The sequence below is a fragment of the Cnephaeus nilssonii genome (assembly GCF_951640355.1).
Source record: "Cnephaeus nilssonii genome assembly, chromosome: 9".
NCBI lineage: Eukaryota > Metazoa > Chordata > Mammalia > Chiroptera > Vespertilionidae > Cnephaeus > Cnephaeus nilssonii.
Window position 1 is genome coordinate 76631262 of NC_137080.1, and position 21218 is coordinate 76652479.

Sequence of the window (21218 nt, forward strand, 5' to 3'; positions counted from 1 at the left end):
ATTCATCACATTGCTGGCATTCTGCAGAGAATTGAGCTGGTTAAGTGGCTCCCTGCTCGCTCTTACCTACCCTGAGCTGGGAGCATCTAGATTTTGATTGGACTATTGCCAGAGCTCATTAGCATAGTGTACCTTGACCTGGGTTAGGGAACAGCGGCTTCTGCCTAGAAAATGACCAGAGCCTGCTGGGACCTGAACCAGGGATGAGATTTTTATAATACAGTATTGTCTGCATCTCCATACGAAGTCAAAAGGTAAGGAAGCCAGAAATCCCAAGAAAATGCAAATGTAAGGGATGCGGTAATGGCCACCCCATTATTACAGGGTTCCATTTTTCTAGTTGGTTTTTGGTAGAAATGATGAAAATTGAATACACTTTGGCCCGAGTTGCTTTAAAAAGAGAAAGTCTTGACAAATTTAGACTTTTTAATCCTGGAGAAAAGCTCAGTTTGTTTATGTCTTAAGGGCTGCAAACAGTCTTTTCTTCTTTTCTATAATTTGCTCTTATCCTTCAGTGAAATATTAAATTAATGTTCATTTATTTGGCAAAAATTTATATCAGAAAAAAATTAAAAAAACAATCTATTTATTCTGTAGCAAGATATTTGATTCCCCTCTCCTTAATTTAAAAACAAAATAATTATGCCTATAATAACTAGGCTTATAACAATGTTTTTCATTTTGGGAAATGTGAATCTTGTTATTCATTTGTTTTGTTTTTTAGAAAAAAAAAAATCTATCCCAATTAGCAATAACAAATTTTAGACCGTTTGAATCACTGTTGTTAACATTCAAAGAGGTAAGTACATAAATCTGTCACTATCACATTTTCTTGATATTTGTGTCTAATATACTTGTTACTAAAGTCTTCTAAATTAAAGCCAATCTGTGGCATCATTTCTTAATTAACTCAATGTTTATTTTCCAAACATAGAATTTGATTTGAAACCCACAGGGATTTCATTTTGCATGCCAGTGTTTGAAATGGGAAGTGGGGACTTCACGCTCTTTGAGTCTGTGAACACTAAGGGATTGGCAAGTGTGGGTAGACAGGATCGGGAGGTCTCTTCGGTTCCGTTTAGCTTGTTATCTAATGTCCAGACTTCATTTATACGTTCAGGTCCACAGTCTTCTATATCCATACACTTGGATACTTGTCAGTGATTGACAAGTGTTAGGGTTATATAAAGTCACATAATTAAGGAACAAAGCTCATGGGACCACTAATCAGCTTGTGGTTTGAGTTTGCGATTGAAGAGTTCTACATAACACCATCATGTCCCTTGTTTTTACAAGAACACCAGCAAATGATAACGATACGGATCTATGTTTGGGGCTTTGTGCACGCAGAGGGCTGATTTAAGTTGTACTCAGATTTTCGACTACATGCAGTGTTGGCACCCCTAACCTCCACGTTGTTCAATCGTCAACTGTCATGCAAACATGTTTCACTTCTTATTCGATTAACAAGCACATTTCACCTGCCAAGTGATTCGTTTTTCCTCAGTAGAACACTTCGAACTAACTTTATTTTCTTAATTTGTAAATCTCCTTTAACGGATTATAATTAGAAACCAGAGCAGTATTCTTCATGGGGAAGAAACGCTGTTTGCACAAAAATTTTTGAATATCAGTTGCTTACATAGAACAATCACAGTAAGGTGAGACAGAATTTTCTTGTGGGCGGCAGGAAAGAGTGAGATGGCTGAAGATGAAGTCACAAAGTCCTGAAGACTGCTTCAAGTGAAATGATAAGAAACATGATGTTAGAGCAGTTCTCATACAATCCCCCCAGGGGACGTTAGGCAATGTCTCTAGACATTTTTTTGTTGTCACAACAAAGAAGGGTGGTTTGCTACTAGCACCTAATGGGCAGAGACCAAGGATGCTGCCAAACAGCCTACAGTGCACAAGATAAGCCTGCACAACAAAGAATCATCAGGTCTAAAATGTCAGCAACACCAAGGTTTTACAGGAATCTCATAAGAGTATGTCATTTGATCATATTTGAAGATATAAAGTGCACACTGGATTTATCGAGGAGACCAACATTAACCTCTGTAGCAATTTAGCTTTAAAAAATACGATAGAGACACGACTGGTTGTGATGTTCCCCTCCTGGAATTTCATCCACTCATGAACTAATTTATGAAGGCATTTCCGTGGAAACAACTCCACGCCAGTCCTCCCCCTCAAACACAGCCATACATTTAGAGGAAAAGACCCTAAACCATTGGCTACAGGTGACAGCCATACCTGCTACAGCCTTTGCAAGCCGGGACTAGCAAGGACCCAGGGGTTAGTGCATGATCACCACACTTCTTATTCCTATAGGCCAAGCTTTATTTCAGCTTAAGAAATAAAGATCTCTTTTTTAAAAAAAATATATTTTATTGATTTTTTACAGAGAGGAAGGGAGAGGGATAGAGAGTTAGAAACATCAATCAGCTGCCTCCTGCACACCCCCTACTGGGGATGTGCCTGCAACCCAGGTACATGCCCTTGACCGGAATCGAACCTGGGACCTTTCAGTCCACAGGCCGATGCTCTATCCACTGAGCCAAACCGGTCAGGGCAGAAATAAAGATCTCTTAACGGCTTCTACATTTTATTTCTATCTGTACATTGGTGATTGCAAAAATGTCAATAAAACAGGTTTTTCAGTTAGACAAGCACTGATTTGTATCTCTTTAATGGTCAGTATTAATATTTTTTTTTTTTAGCATCAGAAAATAGTCTCTTGGTCTAAGCTGCTTGAGTGGACTGATCCAACCATATTCCGAGCAAAATCCTGAAGCATTGCTGAGGAGAGTTAAATTCACAGAAATTGGTGGCTGACCTGACTTTACCATGGAACCTGAGGATTTTGAGTCTGAGGACAAAGAGATATTAAGCTGGGATATCAATGATGTAAAACTGCCACAGGTATGTACTGGCTGTAAGAACCTGCCTTCAATACAGGGTGGGGTGGGGCAAAAGTAGGATTACAGTTACTTGTATGGAAAATTATGCAGTAATTAATAAGTAGTAATACAAGAATAAAGTCTGTGTTTCATGTACGCACAATTGTAAACCTACTTTTGCCCCGCCCTGTATTTGGCTATGAGGCCTTGACTATTAGCTTGCTAAGACTTGGAAGGAAACTGGTGGAGATTCCAACTGGGTCAACTCCTCTCCTCCAGAGCTTCAGCTAGACATCTGAATCAGGACTTTTAAAAGGAGATGCCGAAACCTATGATTTGAATGGGTCTTTACTTACCAATCCCCCAACCCACCATCTCCCCCCCCCACCCCCAGCTCCTTATAGACTGAGGCAAAGAAAATGCTACTTCCCTTCTCATTCAATAGTGGCTCAGGTTGCACCCACCCTGGCTAGCTCGAGGAATAAAATCCATGACAATGTATTTGCCCATAGGTAGACTCTTCATAATGCACACGCCCCCACACAGCCTCATTTGCTATAGTGATGGTTTTAAACAGAATCTGTAACTGGAATGTCCAAATGGGAGTGCCCGTGTTAGGTACAGCATGCTCTTCTAGGACTTTTGTAAATAAGACACACACGGGGGCCGCTTTCCAGCCGTAGAATGACTTTGATTGTGTGTTTCCTTGGCCTTCATTTTAACTCTTAATTTGGTGGAAAGCATCGATTAAAACGGGCCCCCCGACCTCCCTCTCTGCTAGTTGAAGGGTGCTTCAGTGCGAGTCGTTTGGAAAGGTGACTAGGAAAGCTAGGACAGAGACCAGCACTGCCAAGTACTGAAAAGGTCGAGCTGGTCTACCTGATTCTGGGGAACAAGAAATTTGAATTATCCAAGCAGCAGAGAGGGAAGGGAGATTCCACAGTCCTGATTTATAACCAGTACCGATTTTCACTCTAGTGAAGACTTCCAGACCTTTCCAAATTTTACACTAATTTTCTTTTGTTTCTCTTTATGTTTAAATATATTTTTTTTAAATTTCTTTTGTTTCTCTTTAAATTCCTCCCTACATTCTCTCTTGGTAGGTCTTAGAAAAGTGGAGGATACTAACTGTGCCCTACTTTTCATTCATTTAAGAATGATTAAATAAACCACAGCTAAGTCATAATATCTATTTTAGGGATTTGTCTTTGTAGTAGTCGTCATTGGTTTACGATTACTACAGCTGTGTTAGGGGAAACTCTAAGATACATTTTAATTACTCCTGGCTCAAGGATCTGTATTTCTGCCTATTCCTAATTTCCTGATTGCAACTCCCAAATAAAAGCCAGGCATCCTCAAAATCAAGAGCTGAAGTATGCAGGACCATAGATGATTCTGCAATGTCACATCCCAGAGCAGGAGTTTTCACGGGGTCTGAGTCCCTGAAATGACAGGCCGTACTGTATACTGACATCCATTGTTTTCTGGAAGAGGATCCATATCACCCATCAGATCTGTAGACAAAAGAAAGAACTACCTCCCGGGAGGGAGTCTTAGTGCTCATTAAAGTACATGTCCCAACACGAATTCTCAACATAAAAGCATTCTCAGCTACCCAAGACATTGAACTGAAAAATTTACCACAAAAATACACATTCAGTTTTGGAAATGTGCCATTTACAGTTAATAGAAAAAAATTTGATTTCTCATGGAAATAACTATTCAGTTTGTTAAATATGCCACAGAAAGCATTAAGAGTATAAAGGTCCCTTAACGTTTTCTAAGCAGAGACAACGGCATCCTCCGCTGGGTTTTTGCTGGCTCTGGAACTGTTATCAAGAACCAATTGAGATGAAAATAAGAGGTCTTGGAAGGATTTCCCAGCATACCGGGTTTTATGTTTTGTGAGCAAATCTGGAGGCTGAATGGTGAACTGTGAGAAGCAGGAGACAGAGCCCCGGTGTTGGATTCCAGTTCTGCTCTTTTTATTTGTAGAGCCTCGGGGAGTTGTTTACCTTTTCCCAGACTCCCTTTCTTCTGCAAATGAGGTGGTTGCACTAACTGGTCTCTAATGTACCCTTTTAGTTATAATAGTCTAGATGGCATGACCTGAGATTTGGGAGGTGGCCTGCATTCTAGACCTGCCGGCCCAGGCCTACCACGATGCCTGGTACATATTAAACAACAAATGACAAACATGGAATTTATTAATGGACGACTTCATTGTTTATGATCTGTGTGACTCTAAACAAGCCGATTTCCTGAAGTCTTAGTTACCTCCTGGGTAAAATGAAAACAGCAATTCCTATATACCCTGCCCCTAAAGCTCTAAGCTGTTCAGAGCAGTGTTTCCCAAAATGTGTTCAGAAGAGTATAAATTACAAGTGATTTATTGTTGTTGTTAATCCCCACCCTAGGATATTTTTCCATTGATTTTTAGAGAGTAGAAAGGAGGTGGGGGGGTGGGGGGAGAAAGAGAGAGAAAGAAACATCAGTGTGAGAGAGAGACATCCATTAGTTGCCTTCTCGCACTTCTGACCGAGGCACACGCCCTTGACCGGAATCGAACCTGGGACCTTTCAGTCCACAGACCAACACTCTATCCACTGATCCAAACCAGCCAGGACAAGTTGCAAGGAATTTTAATGGGTGTTGTGAAGAAAGAAAAAGAGAAACTCTAGGTTCAGCGAAGTTAAAGCTTCCTTTACTAACCGCCCTGTGCTTGGGTGGCTCTCCCAGGAGGAAGCCCTGTTAGGCAGTGTTGCCCTCACCTATTTTGTTTTAAATATATTTTTATTGATGATTTCAGAGAGGGAGGGAGAGGGAGAGAGAGATAGAAACATCAATGATGAGAGGGAATCATTGGCTGCCTTTTGCACGCCCCCTTCTGGGGATAGGGCCCACAACCCAAGCATGTGCTCTTGACCGGAATCAAACCCGGGACCCTTCAGTCCACAGGCTGATGCTCTATCCACTGAGCCAAACTGGCTAGGGCTATTTTTGACCATGGAGCCCCTTTTTCATGGAGTTTCTCAGGTGGTTACTCTTCCTCAGACCACCTGTTTGGAAGTTTTTTAAAAAAAATTTATTTAAAGGAACAAATGTAATGGTTTATTATTATTATAAATTTCCCCACTTTCATTCTCTATACAACCCATACATAGAATTTCTACTTTATTTTTCATGATTTTATATTCTTACCAGAGTTAGTACTTCTGCTACCCATGGGCAAATTCCTGTAACTTGTAAAACAAATTCCTTTCCTGTTAATCCACTCACGTGCTTCAACTTTCACGGTGGTCACCTGAGTGAATCCTGACTGTATCAGGTCCTGGAAACTCAGTGTCCCTTTACGTATCTCAGATATATCGAGATTTATGGGTTCACTTTTGACCAGTTACCAGGACATCAGACATTTTTGAGTGACTAGACTGTGCCAGACACTATAGCAGGCTCAGGGCCACAGGGGTCACTGAGCTGTGATCTGAACTAAGGGAACAAGGTTAGTGCCCAAATAGAGAACCAAAGCCATGTCGAAAAGTGCTTGAGGTGCTTGGAAGAGAAAGTGTGTAATTCAGAGGGACTTGGGCATGGAAAGCAAGGCAGGGCACCTGGCAAAGGGCTTTCCCCAGGGAAGGGCATTGTAAGACGTGGGTGGATTAGGGTAAGTGAAGAAAGCAATCAAGACAAGAAAGGCATGGATGCATAGAAGAGACTGACAAATCTCAGAGGGGAAGGGGTGATAGGGACAGGAAGAGACTAACCCCTCTGCATTTGAGGGAGCTTATGCATGGTGCCCAGCAAGGAGATTTGGGGGGGTGGGGACTGGAAAGGTGGTTTGGAGCAGGCTATCGAAGAGGACTGGGTTATTTTATAGGCAGTGGGGAGCATCGCCATCAGATTTGGACTTAGAAAAACTACTTGCCCGCAATACATCATCCCTCCCCAGTTTGTTTCTTCCTTCTTTCAGCTGCATATGTATCTTTTTTAAAAAAAAAAAATTATTTATTTCTTTACAGAGAGGAAGGGATAGGGATAGAAAGTTAGAAACATCAACCAGCTGCTTCCTGCACACTCCCTACTGGGGATGTGCCCGCAACCAAGGTACCTGCCCTTGGCCGGAATCGAACCTGGGACCCTTGAGTCCACAGGCTGATGCTCTATCCACTGAGCCAAACCAGTTAGGGCTGTATATGTGTCTTAACAAACCTTCATTTCACTTGTGTCTGGTCACTCCTCTAACTTGTGATTATTTTGATACCATCTCTCTTTAACCTAGTCCACAGGGAGCCAGCCCAGAAGGGCAGGCACTTAAACTACTCAAAACCATCATTGGTAAAGTCTGTTTTTCCAGGCCAATCTAATACACCCACCAATTTTGCATTTTAAAGGTTCAAAAAAGAATTGCTGTAGGCTTTTCTTGGTGCAAGCAGCAAATGTTCGGTGTTGGTTTAGTTTTACTTCGTTAAAAATGTTCATCACATGGTCCCTGGGAGTATCACACGCTCATTAGTACTGATTGTAATACTTGAGAGCCTTGAATCCCTAAGAAATCCCCCCCCTTTTTTTGGGGGGGGTTGAAAATTGACAAGAGAATCAGTTCCTTTTTCTCCTAAATAGTATCCACTTCATTAGGAAGATGAGAGTAGCCACTCCGTTTTTAACACCAGCCAGTTTCTCTAAGCAAAAGTACAGGGTGTTCTAGCAATACCACAGCAGACAAATACCTGGAATCATTTTGTTCCTAGGCATGAGCAGTTTTCAGATTAAACCCATGGCCAAAGCCACACTGAGTCATTAACTCACAAAATCCCAAGACCAAAGTACATATTTTATAGACAGAAAACAATGAAGACATACGTAGGTTAAGTAGAAATGCAGACCAACCTAAAACCTGGTGAGCCAACAACAAAGAGGCCGCATCTCCGATTAGTTAATTCCTGGGTCATGATTTTAGCCAGCAAAGTTTCCTTGGCCTTTGTAGGGGATGAGTGAAAACTTATTAGCAAAGGTGAATGTCGGAGCTCTTTCTGTGAGTTCATGTGACTAAATGTGATCAGAAGGAGCCAGCTGTAGCAATCTTTGTTTGTGTCTTGGTGCTGGGGAGGTAGCAGGTCCCAGATTCTGGGTTTCTGGTCAATTATTATCTGGCTGCATGATCAGGTCACATTGACGCAGATACCCATGACTTTGTCCTCTTTGTCCAGTTTTCTTGGTATCCGTAAACTTCCTGGGGCAGCGCAACCGATATGGGGTTTCATGGTCATTGGGTCCCCTGGGATTGGTGCCAGAATTCTGCTCCCCTGTGTTTCTGGTGGGATGGGCTTGGGCCCGTTACTGCCCCAGTGATAGCAGAGCTCTCTCTGAGCGCCTGTGGGGGGATCCCTTGCTTAGTGCGGTGGAGTGGGGAAGGGAAGGGAGAAGAGAGAGGCAGGTGACAGTTTGAAAGCTGGGCCACGCTGGATCACCTTAGTGTAGTCTGAGTAAGTTGGGTGCTTTTTGTCTGAGTCTTGACCCCTTAACAAAGGAAGGAAATGGCAGGTTTAGCCTAAGCAGGAATTCTCGACGCAAATGCATTTTGTTGAATAGAATTTATCTTTTTTATAACCCTTGGAGTTTGTTTTCATTTGGCTCAGAAGAGATAAATTCTTGAAAAGTTGTGTGTGAATCAAAATGCTGGTGGAATTGTTTTTCCATAAGTAACATCTAATTTCCCCCTCTATCTCATTTGCTTTAAGATGTATCTGTTTGCTATCCCTGTTTTACGTGGAAACATTTATTTATAAAGAATTAATAAGCTGTTATACTGAAAGAAAACCTGGTAGATAATTGCTTTATCTGAGACTAGACTACATTCCAAATGAAAATCAGTTTAAATATAATAATCTAATAAGGTAGATATTTTTGATGCCTCATTTCAGAATGTTGATTTTAATTTGTTGTTTTATATAATAGCATATTCTTAATTCTTAAGGTACTCTGGTAAAACTTCGGTAGTTAAATAAATTAGAATGAGGAGATGATGAAGGGTGATCTATGATTATAGAGAGTTTCAAAGATTTTGAGAGTTAGGGGATTAAGTTTTTTAGTGGAAAATTGCACAGAGAAGTCATAAAAACATTCATGAAGCCCCCAATATATTACCAATGAGATTATAAAATATAAGTTAGTTATATTTACATGTTGAAAACCTTAAGAATATCCTCCTTAAATTATAAACTTCTTAACCAAGAGGAAAAACAAAGAGTTACTCATGAAAAGTTAGAAATTAAAATAAACAAAAGATCTAAAAAAAAAAAAAGAAGAAGAAAATATTTTGCAGGAATTTGCTATACACAATTAAAAAATGATTATTCTTTCTTTTTACTTTTTATCTCTCCTGTGCCTTAAATTTAAAAGGTTTTCAAAAATCGCTATCATTTGACACCTGGGTTCCTTTGCATTATTGTGACCTGGGTTTTCCTTAATTTCATTGCCAAAAGAGATCAAAGATTCCACAAAGCACCCAGGTAAAAAAACTGGGCATAAATAAATAGCCAAGAGAATAGCTTGAGTCCTTTTACTCCTAGTTATTTCCTCAAGTCCATACATTGTCAAAATTGTTGCATTATTAGTGGTACTGGAAACCTAGGGTGCCAGTGGAGGGGCTGTGGGGGAGAAAAGCTGAAAAGACAGTAGAATGTAGATCATATCGTGATCCCTAACACAAATCTCAAGAACATCTATATATATAAAAGCCTAAGCAACCATTACAACAGAACGATTAGAACGACCCGTCGCTATGACACGTACCAACTACCAGGGGGCAGACGCTTAATGCAGGAGCTGTCCCCTGGTGGTCAGTGCACTCCCACAGAGGGAGCGCCGCTCAGCCAGAAGCCAGGCTCACAGCTGGCGAGGGCATCTGTGGTGGCGGGAGCCTCTCCCAACTCCACGGCAGCACTACCGAGCAGTGGCAGCAGGCGCAGCGGGCAGGGGTGAGCATGAGCAGCATGGCGCCCGGCCCAGTTTGGGCTCCTCCCTGGCCACCTGGTGCTTAATGCACTGCTACATCCCTCGGGGGATGTCCGACTGCTGGATTAGGCCCGATCCCCACAGGCCAGGCTGTCAGACATCCCCCAAGGGGTCCTGGATTATGAGAGGGTGCAGGCCAGGCTGAGGGACACCCTCCCCCCCCCCCCCCCCCAGTGCACGAATTTTGTGCACTGGGACTCTAGTTAAAATAATAAAAAACACAGAGTGTATTCTCCAATTACAATAGAATCAAACTAGAAAATAGCAAAAGACAGCAGGAAAATCTTTCAACACATGGGAACTAAACTATATATTTCTAAATAACCCATGGGACAAAGAGGAAGCCTCGGGGGAGATCAAAATATACACTAAACTGAGAGAAAATGGGAAAGAGAGAGAGACAGACAGGGTGGAGATCATTTTCTTTCCTCTGAGAACAGGGAGTTTTCTTTAACCAGAACATTTGAGCCGCTCTCATAAATACCTTCCCCTCCTCCTGGCTCATGGGATTTATGCCAGTGACCAGCCTAAAGGGCCACTTACCTTTAAAACATGAAAATCTCATCTTCTCTAAGTCCCCCTCTCCCTGTCTCTGCTACCCTGACAACTGTGCTTTGTATTTGAGTAATTGGGATCCGCCAGTAGATTTGTACAGTCCCAATTATTAGACAAAGGTACCCATTTTAACCTGCATTTTGATTATTGTATAAGGTAAAACGTTACGCTTTCTGTAGCACTCTGTGACGGGAAACGAGGAAGCCTTATCTGGAGCTTAGGCCAGAAGGGAGAGGAGAGGGGTGGGTGGGGAAAGCAGGCGATGACGAGGCTACCTGAGCTCTTTCTCTCACTCTGGGACACTGAATTTCATCCCGTTCAGAAGTACCCTTCACCCTTCTCTTCAGGGGCAACCTCCCCTTCCCAAACCACAGGAGTTCCTCGAAGGGCCCACTGTGGTCATTGCCCTGAGAAGGAAGGTGGTGGAACCAGAGTTGGGACAATTTTTTTTTAAAGCTTTAATTTTTTATGCCTTTTAAAAATATATTTTTTTAACTTTTATTGATTTCAGAGAAGAAGGGAGAGGGAGAGAGAGATAGAAGCATCAATGATGAGAGAGAATCATTGATTGGCTGCCTCCTGCACGCCCCCTACTGAGGATCTAGCCCATAACCCAGGCATGTGCCCTTGACCGGAATCAAACGCAGGACCTTTCAGTCTGCAGGCCGACGCTCTATCCACTGAGCCAAACCGGCTGATCAGAGTTGCAACAATTAAGCTTTGTTGTATAGGCGCTTGGACTTGCATTAGGCTTGGCAAGGTTTAAGGCATGAAGTGGTCTCTCCGTGGGCCCTTTCCCCCCATGAAAGCTGGGGGCTCCTACAGTCACATTGGCTGGCCGGTGTGGCCCCAGGTCTAGCAGGTAACAGCCAACGCCGATGTGGAACTTGCTGTGGCCAGTTATAAACGTTTGCGTATGTCAGAGGATTCGATCCTCAGAACATCCCGGTGAGGTAGGTGCTCTTGTTACAGAGCAGGAGACAGGCACTGAGAGGGGGAGGAGCTCGTTAAGACTCACATGCAGGTCATCTGCCCCCATTGGCCGTGCTCTTAGCCAGGAATTGGCTGACTTCCTGTAAAGGGCCACATAGTATACATTTAGGCTTTTCGGCCATCCAGTCTCTGCCAGAACTGTTTAACTTTGCCATGGTGGCATGAAAGTATTCATGGACAACAGTCAAGTGCATGGAACATGGTTGTGTTCCAATAAAACTTTATATACAAAAGCAGAGAGTGGGTTGGATTTGGCCCATGCATCCAAGTTTGCAGGCCCAAGCTCTTAACCACTAACCTCTCAAGTACATAAAACCTCTCGTATTTCCTCAGACCTACCCCACCTCCCGTGACATTCCATTTAAACAACTCTCATTATATAAAGCTTACAGATCTGCTCGTTACAGTGCTGTTTGAAGTGTGCTTTGATCAATGTTCCCATTTCAGAGAAGAGCAAAGTGAGGCTTCGGAGACAAAAACCACTTGCTCAGAGTCTCATGTTACACAGTTCTTGGTTGTGTTCTAAACTTGAAATCTAACTCAGTGGAACACCAGTACCCTGATCACGCCTTCTGGATCTTTTCGAATCTTCTAGTCTGATCTTCCAGACTCTTCTTATACCATGGCAGGTCTCTGGGAGCTGTGTGGATGGACACAGCCCGAGTTTGACTCCTGAGACTGTTTAACAATTCTCACGCTAAGAACTAGCTGGGACTATCCGGTGGAGCATCTGTGGACTGAAGCGGGGCCTGAGGAATGTGGCTAACATGTATTAAGTGTTCCATGCTATGCTGAGTATTTTTATATATTATCGTATTTAATTCTCAGAACTACTTTTGAGGTAGACACGTCTTGTTATCCCTGTTACACAGACGAGGAAACAAATACACAGAAAGCCAGATAACTTATGCCATAACGATGGAGTGTCTTTGTTTAGTTAGAGCAGGCGTCCTCAAACTACGGCCCGCGGGCCACATGCGGGTGTTTTTGCCGTTTTGTTTTTTTACTTCAAAATAAGATATGTGCAGTGTGCATAGGAATTTGTTCATAGTTTTTTTTTTAAAACTATAGTCTGGCCCTCCAACGGTCTGAGGGACAGTGAACTGGCCCCCTGTTTAAAAAGTTTGAGGACCCCTGCGTTAGAGGTTCAGCACAGGGAATAGTGCCAATCCTGAGCAAGAAGATAGAAGCGTCCAGTCAAAGCAATCTCTTCCTTACTCCCCCCACCCCCCCCCCACCCCTGTTTGAGGCACATGAATATGGGAGTAGAGAAAAAAGAAGGAGACCTCCACAGGGGCGGACACGGCTCTCAGAATCCTCCTGCGCCCGGGCTCTCCAGTCCTCCCCCCGCCGATGACCTTGCATTAGCCTTACCATGCTTAATCTGGTAACTGCACGGTGGTGTGAGGTATGACCTCACTATCCTGCCACAAGGGTTCTTCCGCATTAATTGTGTCAACACAATAATGTTACTTCATCCTCAAAAATTCTTAGCGAGAAGTGGTCATAACTCTTATCACCAAGGGCCGGAGAAGCCGCCATCGGGTAGAACTCAGAGGGCTGAGTCACAGCTCCTTTGGTCCAGGGAGTAAAGGTTCGGGAGACACAGCTGCCGCTGCTGCACGGCGTTCTCAGAAATCACCGCCACAGAGGGAGCCGGGTTGGTCTCTGCCAAGGGTCTCTGGCCTAGCTCTTGAGTGCCAGAACAACCTTCCTGTCTATGGGCTCCACGGTGACGGACAGCCGTGCCTTCTGGCTTAAAATATAACGGTATTCTTTGTGTTTCTGTAAGGATGTGAAAAAGATAGACTGGTTCCAAGAATGGCCGGATTCCTACGAGAAGTACATCTACAGCTCGGAGGACAGGAGCGCGCAGAGGCACCTGAGCAGCTGGGCCATGCGCAACACCAACAACCACAACTCGCGCATCCTCAAGAAGTCCTGCCTGGGCGTGGTGGTGTGCAGCCGCGACTGCTCTGCCAAGGAGGGCCGCAAGATCTACCTGCGGCCTGCCATCTGCGACAAAGCCCGGCAGAAGCAGCAGAGTGAGTGGGGCTCGCCGGCGCTGGAGAGGAAGCCCGTGTCCATTCAAACGCTCCCGCTCAGCTGGGCCACCACATCCCAGCACATCGCAAGGGCTCATCCTTCACACTGGAGGAGACCAAGGCTGTTCCTATGCAGAACATAATAATAAGGAGATCCCACCCACTCCCCTCTGCCCCCACGGGGGACTGCTTCTAGGGTCTGCCGTGACCAGAGCATCCACCATTAAAACTGCTCCCTTGAGTAAAGGCACCTAACTCAAGGCCTATTAAAAGGCAGATGCCAATTATACCTCAAGGAAGCTGAAATTTTAAAAAATGTAAAGAAATGTTTTGTAAAAATGTCTAATATGTACTGATGTTTTGTGTAAAAAAAAAAAAAAAAAAAGAGGAGATGCCTCACTTATGGGACTAACATTAATTCATCAGGGAGCCCATATACAGTTTAGGAGAAAGTTGTCTATTAGATTTGCCTCCTGACTTCATGGGGAAAAGATCCCTATAGGATCTCAAGGAGTGCTTTGATCTGGAGTGGGAGCACTGGGCTAAATTTGCAACTGGACTCAATTCCGTGACATTTGGGTTCATGCCGTAATCCCATGCGGAAATATGTGCTCCTTTTGGTTTTTATCATATTCATCGGATTGTGAAATACATTCAGCATTCCCTGTGCCTGGTCCATTTCAGACCTCAAGTAACCTCCTGTTGTTTCCTCGTGACTTGTCTTCAAGACTTGCTCTCAAGGCAGGATCTAATATCAGTCATTTACACTTGAGCAAAAATTTAGCAGCTGCGTTCTCTCTCCCATGTGGCTTTGCTCCTTGACCCTTAGTTCTAATCACGAAGTAAAAGAATTTTTTCTTCTATTCTACAAAGAATTTTAACTTATCAGTAAATACTTAGGGAGAGATACTCTGCTCAGGAGAGCTCTCCCCTAACCTGTGAAATACCCCGTTCTATAGGCCGCTTCCTCTAGCCACGTGTGAGACTGATCTGGGCCGAGTGGTGGCCAGGCTTCCTAGGGCCAGGGGTTAAGCCCAGTTGGTGGAAGTGCATAAAACTGGCCCAGGCGTATTCTCTGCCATCCCGGCTTCCTGGCTAACACCGCCAGGGCTGCCCGGGCTCAGGGGTCAGCTGGCATGGCTCGGTGGCACGTGGTCACCTTCTGCTGCTCTTTTGCAGGGAAATGCTGTCCCAACTGCGATGGGCCCCTGAAGCTCATTCCTTGCCGAGGCCACGGGGGCTTCCCGGTCACCAACTTCTGGAGGCATGAAGGACGCTTCATATTTTTCCAGGTTGGACTTGGGTTATAGTGATGAGATGCCGTTTCTCTTTAATTCAGTAACTGTTTACAGAGTATGAGGAGGGGGTTCACACAGGAGATGTGCAGGTGAATGAGAGCCGACACCAACCCCGAGGCACACTCTGGGCGAGCAAGTGCCTGCACCCCACCCCTCCACAGCGGTGCCTGGCTGCCTCTGCCTCGGGCTCCGTAGGGGTTAGTGATGTGATCGCACTCGGGCCAGCAGCCCTGCCTTGTGCACAGCCTCCAACTCCAGACTGAAGACCAGCTCTGGCTTCTGAGTTGCTCTGTAAACCTAAACACTGTCCTCCCCAAGCCCCAGTGTTCTGTAAAACCTGGATATTGGGAAGTAAAAGCGGGAGCGGTGGTATACACAGTGGTGAGGAGTGGCCTCTGCCAGTGTCTGCCTGGGTTCGCGTGGTGGCATGCTGGTAATCCTGCCCCCCCCCCCCCCCCCCCCCCCCCCGCCCAAAGGAAAGTGTTCTGATTTGCAGGGTTTGCCCATTCCTGTGCTGTAAATCTTCCCATCCTGGCTGATTTAAAGCCATCGGCTGTTTCTAACAACCAGCTCATAGAATTCCCGAATCTTTAACAATGAGCTCCCAGCTCACCCACCTACCAGGGATGTGACCCAGGCACCGCAATCTCCCCATGCCTCAACTTCCCATTCCGCTAACTGGGAATGATAATGATAGCATGTGCCTCACAGGGTTGTGCTGGAGGTTAAATGAGATCGTGTGCAATAGGCATTACTTGCTATCCCGATGAATAGGACTTTGCCATGTGGGTGAGAGACACCACGAAAAGCGGGAGCATCGTAAACAAAAACAGGCAGGCAAGGCAGTACACGGCGGACCTGGGAGGTACTTAAAGGGTGTAGCCAATCTTGTTACAATGCTCGACTGTAGCAACACACAGTCATATAATGACAGGGCTCAGGGTAAAATTTTACACACCAGGAAGTACCATCTGGTCATTTATTTTACATCCTTGTCTCCTTTAAGTCAAAGGGAGAACACGATCATCCAAAGCCAGAAACCAAATTGGAAGCCGAGGCAAGAAGAACAATAAAGAAGGTGCACGTGGCATCTTCCTCCGTCTCCTTAAAGCTGAACAGGGGCCCAGAGGCAAAGGTAACCTTTCCCCATTGTGTTCAGAACCATACGGCAACTCGCCACCCCTATGGTGGGGCAGTAGATTTCTCCAGCCCCTTACCTACAAGTGAAAGCAGAAGTCATATCCCGCCAGGCTCACCTGTAAGCCAGCATCCGCCACACAAACTGAGCCTGAGGGATTCCTCTTAATTTCTACCATCTTTGTCGCATGCTCTCAACATAAATTCTATATAATTTTAGAATCATCTTCCCTACCACAATGAAAAAGAGACTGGAATTAGTACTTAACTTATATTTTGGCACTCTATAATTTGGTTCTCAGAGAACCAGAATTAACTGAAATGATCTCCACAAATATTATCCTCATGCTTTCCGCCCACATTGTCATTCTTCCCTAAAACAGATTACAGTTAACCCTTCAATAATGCAAGGGTTAGGGGCACTGACCCCCCCCCCCCGAGTAGTAATAAATCTGTATATAATTTTTGACTGCCCCCAAACTGAAGTTGTACCTCAGGATCCACAGGGGATTGGTTCCAGGACACCCTATGGATACCAAAGCCACAGATGCTCAAATCCCCTACAGAGAATGGTGGCAATCAATGCAGACAGATAGCCCTCTGCATCCACAGACTCCCAACTTTGGATCCAAATAGTATAGGTATTTATTGAAAAAGATCCGCATAAAAGTGGACCAGTGTGGTTCAAACCCATGTTGTTCAAGGGTCAACTGTATTCCCTTAGCACACTTGACCAAGATGAAATAACCAACAATGGTCATCATGGTGGGGTTGGCGGGAGGTGATGTGAAGTCCATGCCTTTATGGGGGTTATGTCTGCTTAATAGTGATAGTAAGTCCTATACTTTTTTTTTTTTTTTTTTTTTTTTTTTTTTTTTTTTTTTACTGTTCAGTGCTCCACATTTCTTAAGTGTTGTTTCTTATTAATCCTCACCTGAGGATATTTTTTTCCATTGATTTTTAGAGAGAGTGGAGGGGTGGTAGGGAGGGGGAGAGAGAAAGAGAGAGAGAAACATTGGTGTGTCATAGATTGGTTGCCTTCCACACATATCCCAACCAGGGCTTGGGATTGAAACCCCCAACCCAGGTACGTGCCCTTGACTGGGAATTGAATCCACTTCCCTTTGGTGTTCGGGCCAATGCTCCAACTGCTAAGCAACACTGGTCAGGGATGCTTCAAGTTTTTTTCAGGAGGACAGAAATGGAGTCAGTCCATCCCTGGAAGCTCTACATATACCTTCTCCCAGCCATGGGACAAGTTGAAGGGCATTTCTTCCCACTCACTCTTACCTGGTGACAGTCTCTCCACCCCATCCTCTTATTAGTCAATAGTTTTGCACAGACAAGAGGATTATTTAATCCTCAACCAGATTATTTTCCTAGGATTCACTGGAGAAAAATATACTTTCTCTTTACAAAAATAAATTTACCGCACAGCCAAATGTTGCTCAGTGGTTGAGTGTTGACCTATGAACCACGAAGTCACGGTTTGATTACTGGTCAGGGCACATGCCTGGGTTGTGGGCTTAATCCCCATCTTGGGCATGCAAGAGGTAGCTGATCAATGCTTCTCTCTCCTCATTGGTGTTTCTATCTCTCCCTCTCCCTTCCTCTCCGAAATCAATAAAAATACATTAAATAATAATAGTAAATTTACCACTTCAAAGTCTAGAAGTCCTATTTATGATTCAACAAAATAAGTTCAGAGAAAAATCTCTTGAGGAAAAAAATACAACAACCCTAGTCTCTCGGACGGCACACAGCACTGAAAAATAGAAAAGTCAAGGAGGGAAGCAAGAGAGAGAGAGAGAGACCCCCTGAGAGCTGTACTGAGTATAAGACCAATCTGTGATGCTGTGATTTGACTTTTCTTAAGGAGCCCTTATAAATTTCTCACAAAGGCATTTAGGATATCAGATTGGCATCTGAGGGGAAATGTCTGAACACTCAGGTCAGAGTGAAGGGAAATTTGGCGCTTGCTGGTTAATAAGATCTAAAATGGAGATGGAATCAGCGTCTCCTCTTTCAGATCTTGAGAGGCTGCGGTGATGCTGCTCCGTGCGTCTGCGCTCCGAGCATGCAAGGAATGAGGAAACGTGGTCAGAGCGCCTATTTGTACCGAGTAACTCATGGGTGCCGGGGGTGGTTGTGTCCATCTGCCTCACTTATTTACACGAGCTCTTCGCTTTCCTTTGCAGTCTGTTCCAGGTGAAGCGCAAAGTTGGGGGAATTTACCTTTAAACTGGTCTTTCCAGGAGAGCATCCACCTGCCTGGTGGGGACGGTGGACATTTGGCGGCTGGCATCCCCCAGCAGAAGTCACCGAACGATTGCTTATTTAAGAGCTACGGTTTGGGGGGAGCCGCGGACCTGGCAGACCCCACTTCTACCATGAGCCCCACTGAGCTCTATGAGAAATGCAAAGTGTCCAGCGCTCGGCTCTATGGTGGCGGGGACCTGCTTCCGCCTCCGGTCTCCGGAGTCCTCTCCGATTACAGTGATCTGCAAACATGGAATAAAAACGCTGCTTTGGGGAGAAGCCCTCTTAGCGACAACGGGTGTCCCAGTTACCCCTTTCCTCAGGCCGGCTGGCCTTATGACTTCTCCCCTTCCCCGAACGCTTTAGATCCCCTTTCTCAGCAGATTCCAGTGGAACCACCATCGGCCAAAACTGGCTGTCTCCCGTTATGGCCAAACCCAGGGGCAGATCTTTACGAAGAGAAGGTGCACGTGGATTTTAACAGCTACTACCCTCCCGCCACGTGCCATTCGCCTCAGGAAGACCCCTTTCTCTTTACCTATACCTCTTATCCTCACCATCAGTACTCACTGCCAGGCAAGAGCAGCAAATGGAATTTTGATGAAGAAGTGAGGTACATGGGTTTGGATCACTACAACAGTGAAATGCTTCTCAACCTCTGTCCTTTAAGATGAACCCAGTCTGAACCCTTGTGCACGGTTGGTAGGTATGTAACTTGGTGCCGTCGCTATGGAGAAACAGTACGGAAGTTCCTAATAAAATTAAAACTACCACATGGTCCAGCAATCCACTTCTGGATATACGTATATCCAAAGGAAACGGAATCACTGTCTTGAAGGGACATCAGCACCCCATGTTCATCGCACCATTCTTGACAACAGGCAACACGTGGAAACTACTTAACATCCACTGGTGGCTGAATGGATAAAGAAGTTGTGGTACACATATAAATAATGGAACACTATTAAGCCATAAAATAGAAGGGAATCCTTCCATTTGCTACAATATAGATGGACTGTCAGGGCATTATGCTACATGAAATTAGTCAGACAGAGAAAGACATACTATATAATTTTACTCTAGGTGGAAACTTAAAAAAGAAAAACCAAATTCTAGAAACAGAGGTCAGATTTGTGGTTTCCAGAGGCAGAAGGTAAGGGGAGGGATTGGATAATTGGGTAAATGTAAATTTATCTTCTGGATAAAAAAAGTCTATAATCAGATCATGTTTTGAAAAGCTTGTTTCCCAGTTATGGTGTCCTATTTAATCCATGGCCACAAAGATTTTCTCTTTTGTTTTCTTCTAGCAGCTTTGTATTTTCAGCTCTTATATTTAGGTGAGAGTTCCATGTCTAATTGATTTTTGTGTATGGTATAAGGTAACCAGGGTTGAATTTCATTTTAGTTTTGCATGTGGAAATGAAATTATCTCAGCACCATTTGTTGAAGCACAAGTTTTTATCACAATCTCTGGTTAAATGACTATCCAGAATTGTTCTTTTTATGACTGCTCACAGGTAGGCTATTTGGTATACTATAATTCCATTTTCTTTTTTAGACAACAGTTTCTTTCTCCCGGAGTTGATAATTATCTCATCTCATTGCTTAATTTCCTTTATAACTAACAATAGTTTATCCTCAAAAACTGTCCAACCATAAGAGTCCTTTTCTTTATAGTAATTCATATTTTCCTTAAAGAAAGTCCTTCTGGAACTTTCCATTTCTCCTCAAATGTGGACAGATTGCTCTCTAATCCTGCTGCTCTGCTGTCATGCTGTTTCTCTTCACCATCATCGCTAGACCTTCTTTCCTCTCCTTTCTGTGGGATTCCATATCTTTTTTCCTTCTTGGTACATTCTATAGTTTTGTTTTTTAAATATGTTTTTATTGATTTTAGAGAGAGAAGAGGGGAGAGGGAGAGAAACACTGATGAGAGAGAGAAACATTGATCAGCTGCCTCCTGCAGATCCGGGAATCGAACCGGCAACCTTATGATGCTCAACCAACTGAGCCACACTGGGCAGGGCTACATTCCCTAGTTTGGTAGAGCACATGCCACACTAGTTCCCTAAGGAAAGATGGATGGAAGATTCAATTTTGGGACCCATGCATATTTGAAAATGTCTTAATTCTATTCTCATAGTTAAATGATAGTTTAGCTGAGAATAGAAATCTAAATTGAAAATAATTTTCATTCAAAAATTTGAAGTTACAGCTTCATTGTCTTCTAGCCTCCAGCATAACTAGCGAGAAGCTGGAGGCCATTTTGATTTCTGGTCCTATGAGCATGACCTACTCTTTCTCTTTTGGAGATTTTAGGATATTTTTGTTACATTTGGTTAACTGAAATTTCATGATAATGAGTTTTGGTCTCTTTATTTTATATTTGTTGCACAAGGTTCTTCTTGACACTTTTAACCTGATCATTCAGATTTTTCAGTTCTGAGATATGCTTTTGTATTTTTAAAAAATAATTGCTGCTGTGAACATGGCCAGGGCCCTGGAGCCTAAGGGGGTGCTCTGGGGTCACTGTGCACTGGCCCCAACCTACTCTCCTTGCATAAGTTCACAGAGAAACATAAATGGGTAACAACAGAAAATGGTATTGGACCAGTGGGATCATCAATTTTGCACAGGAAGCTTTGGGAGATGTTGTAGTCTCCTGAAATTGGGACAAAATTGAACAAATAAGGTGAGTTTGGTACTTTGGGAAGTGTGAAAGCTGCTATTCTCCTCTATCAGGAGAAGTAATTGGACTTAATGAAGCTCATGCAGAAAATCCAGGACTTGTCAACAAATCTTGTTATGAAGATGGTTGGCGATCAAGATGACATTGAGTAACCTTTCAGAACTAGGTGAACCAATGAGTGAAGACGTATATGAGAAATACATAAAATCTACTGAGGAGTGAAAATGGAAACCCCTAAGTACAGTAGTAGTATGAAACAACTTGATGTAGCATAGTTGTCTTAAATTAGTGGTGGACAAAAGATTTAAAAGAGCAACTTTTAGTC

The 21218-nt window shown here is 43.8% G+C and overlaps 1 protein-coding gene across 3 annotated transcripts in view; it reads left to right on the forward strand.

Annotated features, from left to right (window-relative positions):
* Positions 1-20992, forward strand: part of GCM1 (glial cells missing transcription factor 1) — a 44383-nt gene extending 23391 nt beyond the window's left edge. Inside the window, exons 1-6 of one of the 3 annotated variants that reach the window (XM_079781512.1) lie at positions 171-254; positions 2724-2925; positions 13258-13510; positions 14690-14802; positions 15815-15943; positions 18144-20992. In XM_079781512.1, the coding sequence (XP_079637638.1) occupies positions 2851-2925; positions 13258-13510; positions 14690-14802; positions 15815-15943; positions 18144-18878 (1305 nt within the window). In that variant the 5' untranslated portion in view covers positions 171-254; positions 2724-2850 and the 3' untranslated portion in view covers positions 18879-20992. Of the gene's footprint in view, positions 1-170; positions 255-760; positions 800-2723; positions 2926-13257; positions 13511-14689; positions 14803-15814; positions 15944-18143 lie in introns of those variants that run through there. The other 2 variants (XM_079781514.1, XM_079781513.1) reach the window with 2 other exon arrangements.
* The last annotated feature ends 226 nt before the right edge of the window (positions 20993-21218 follow it).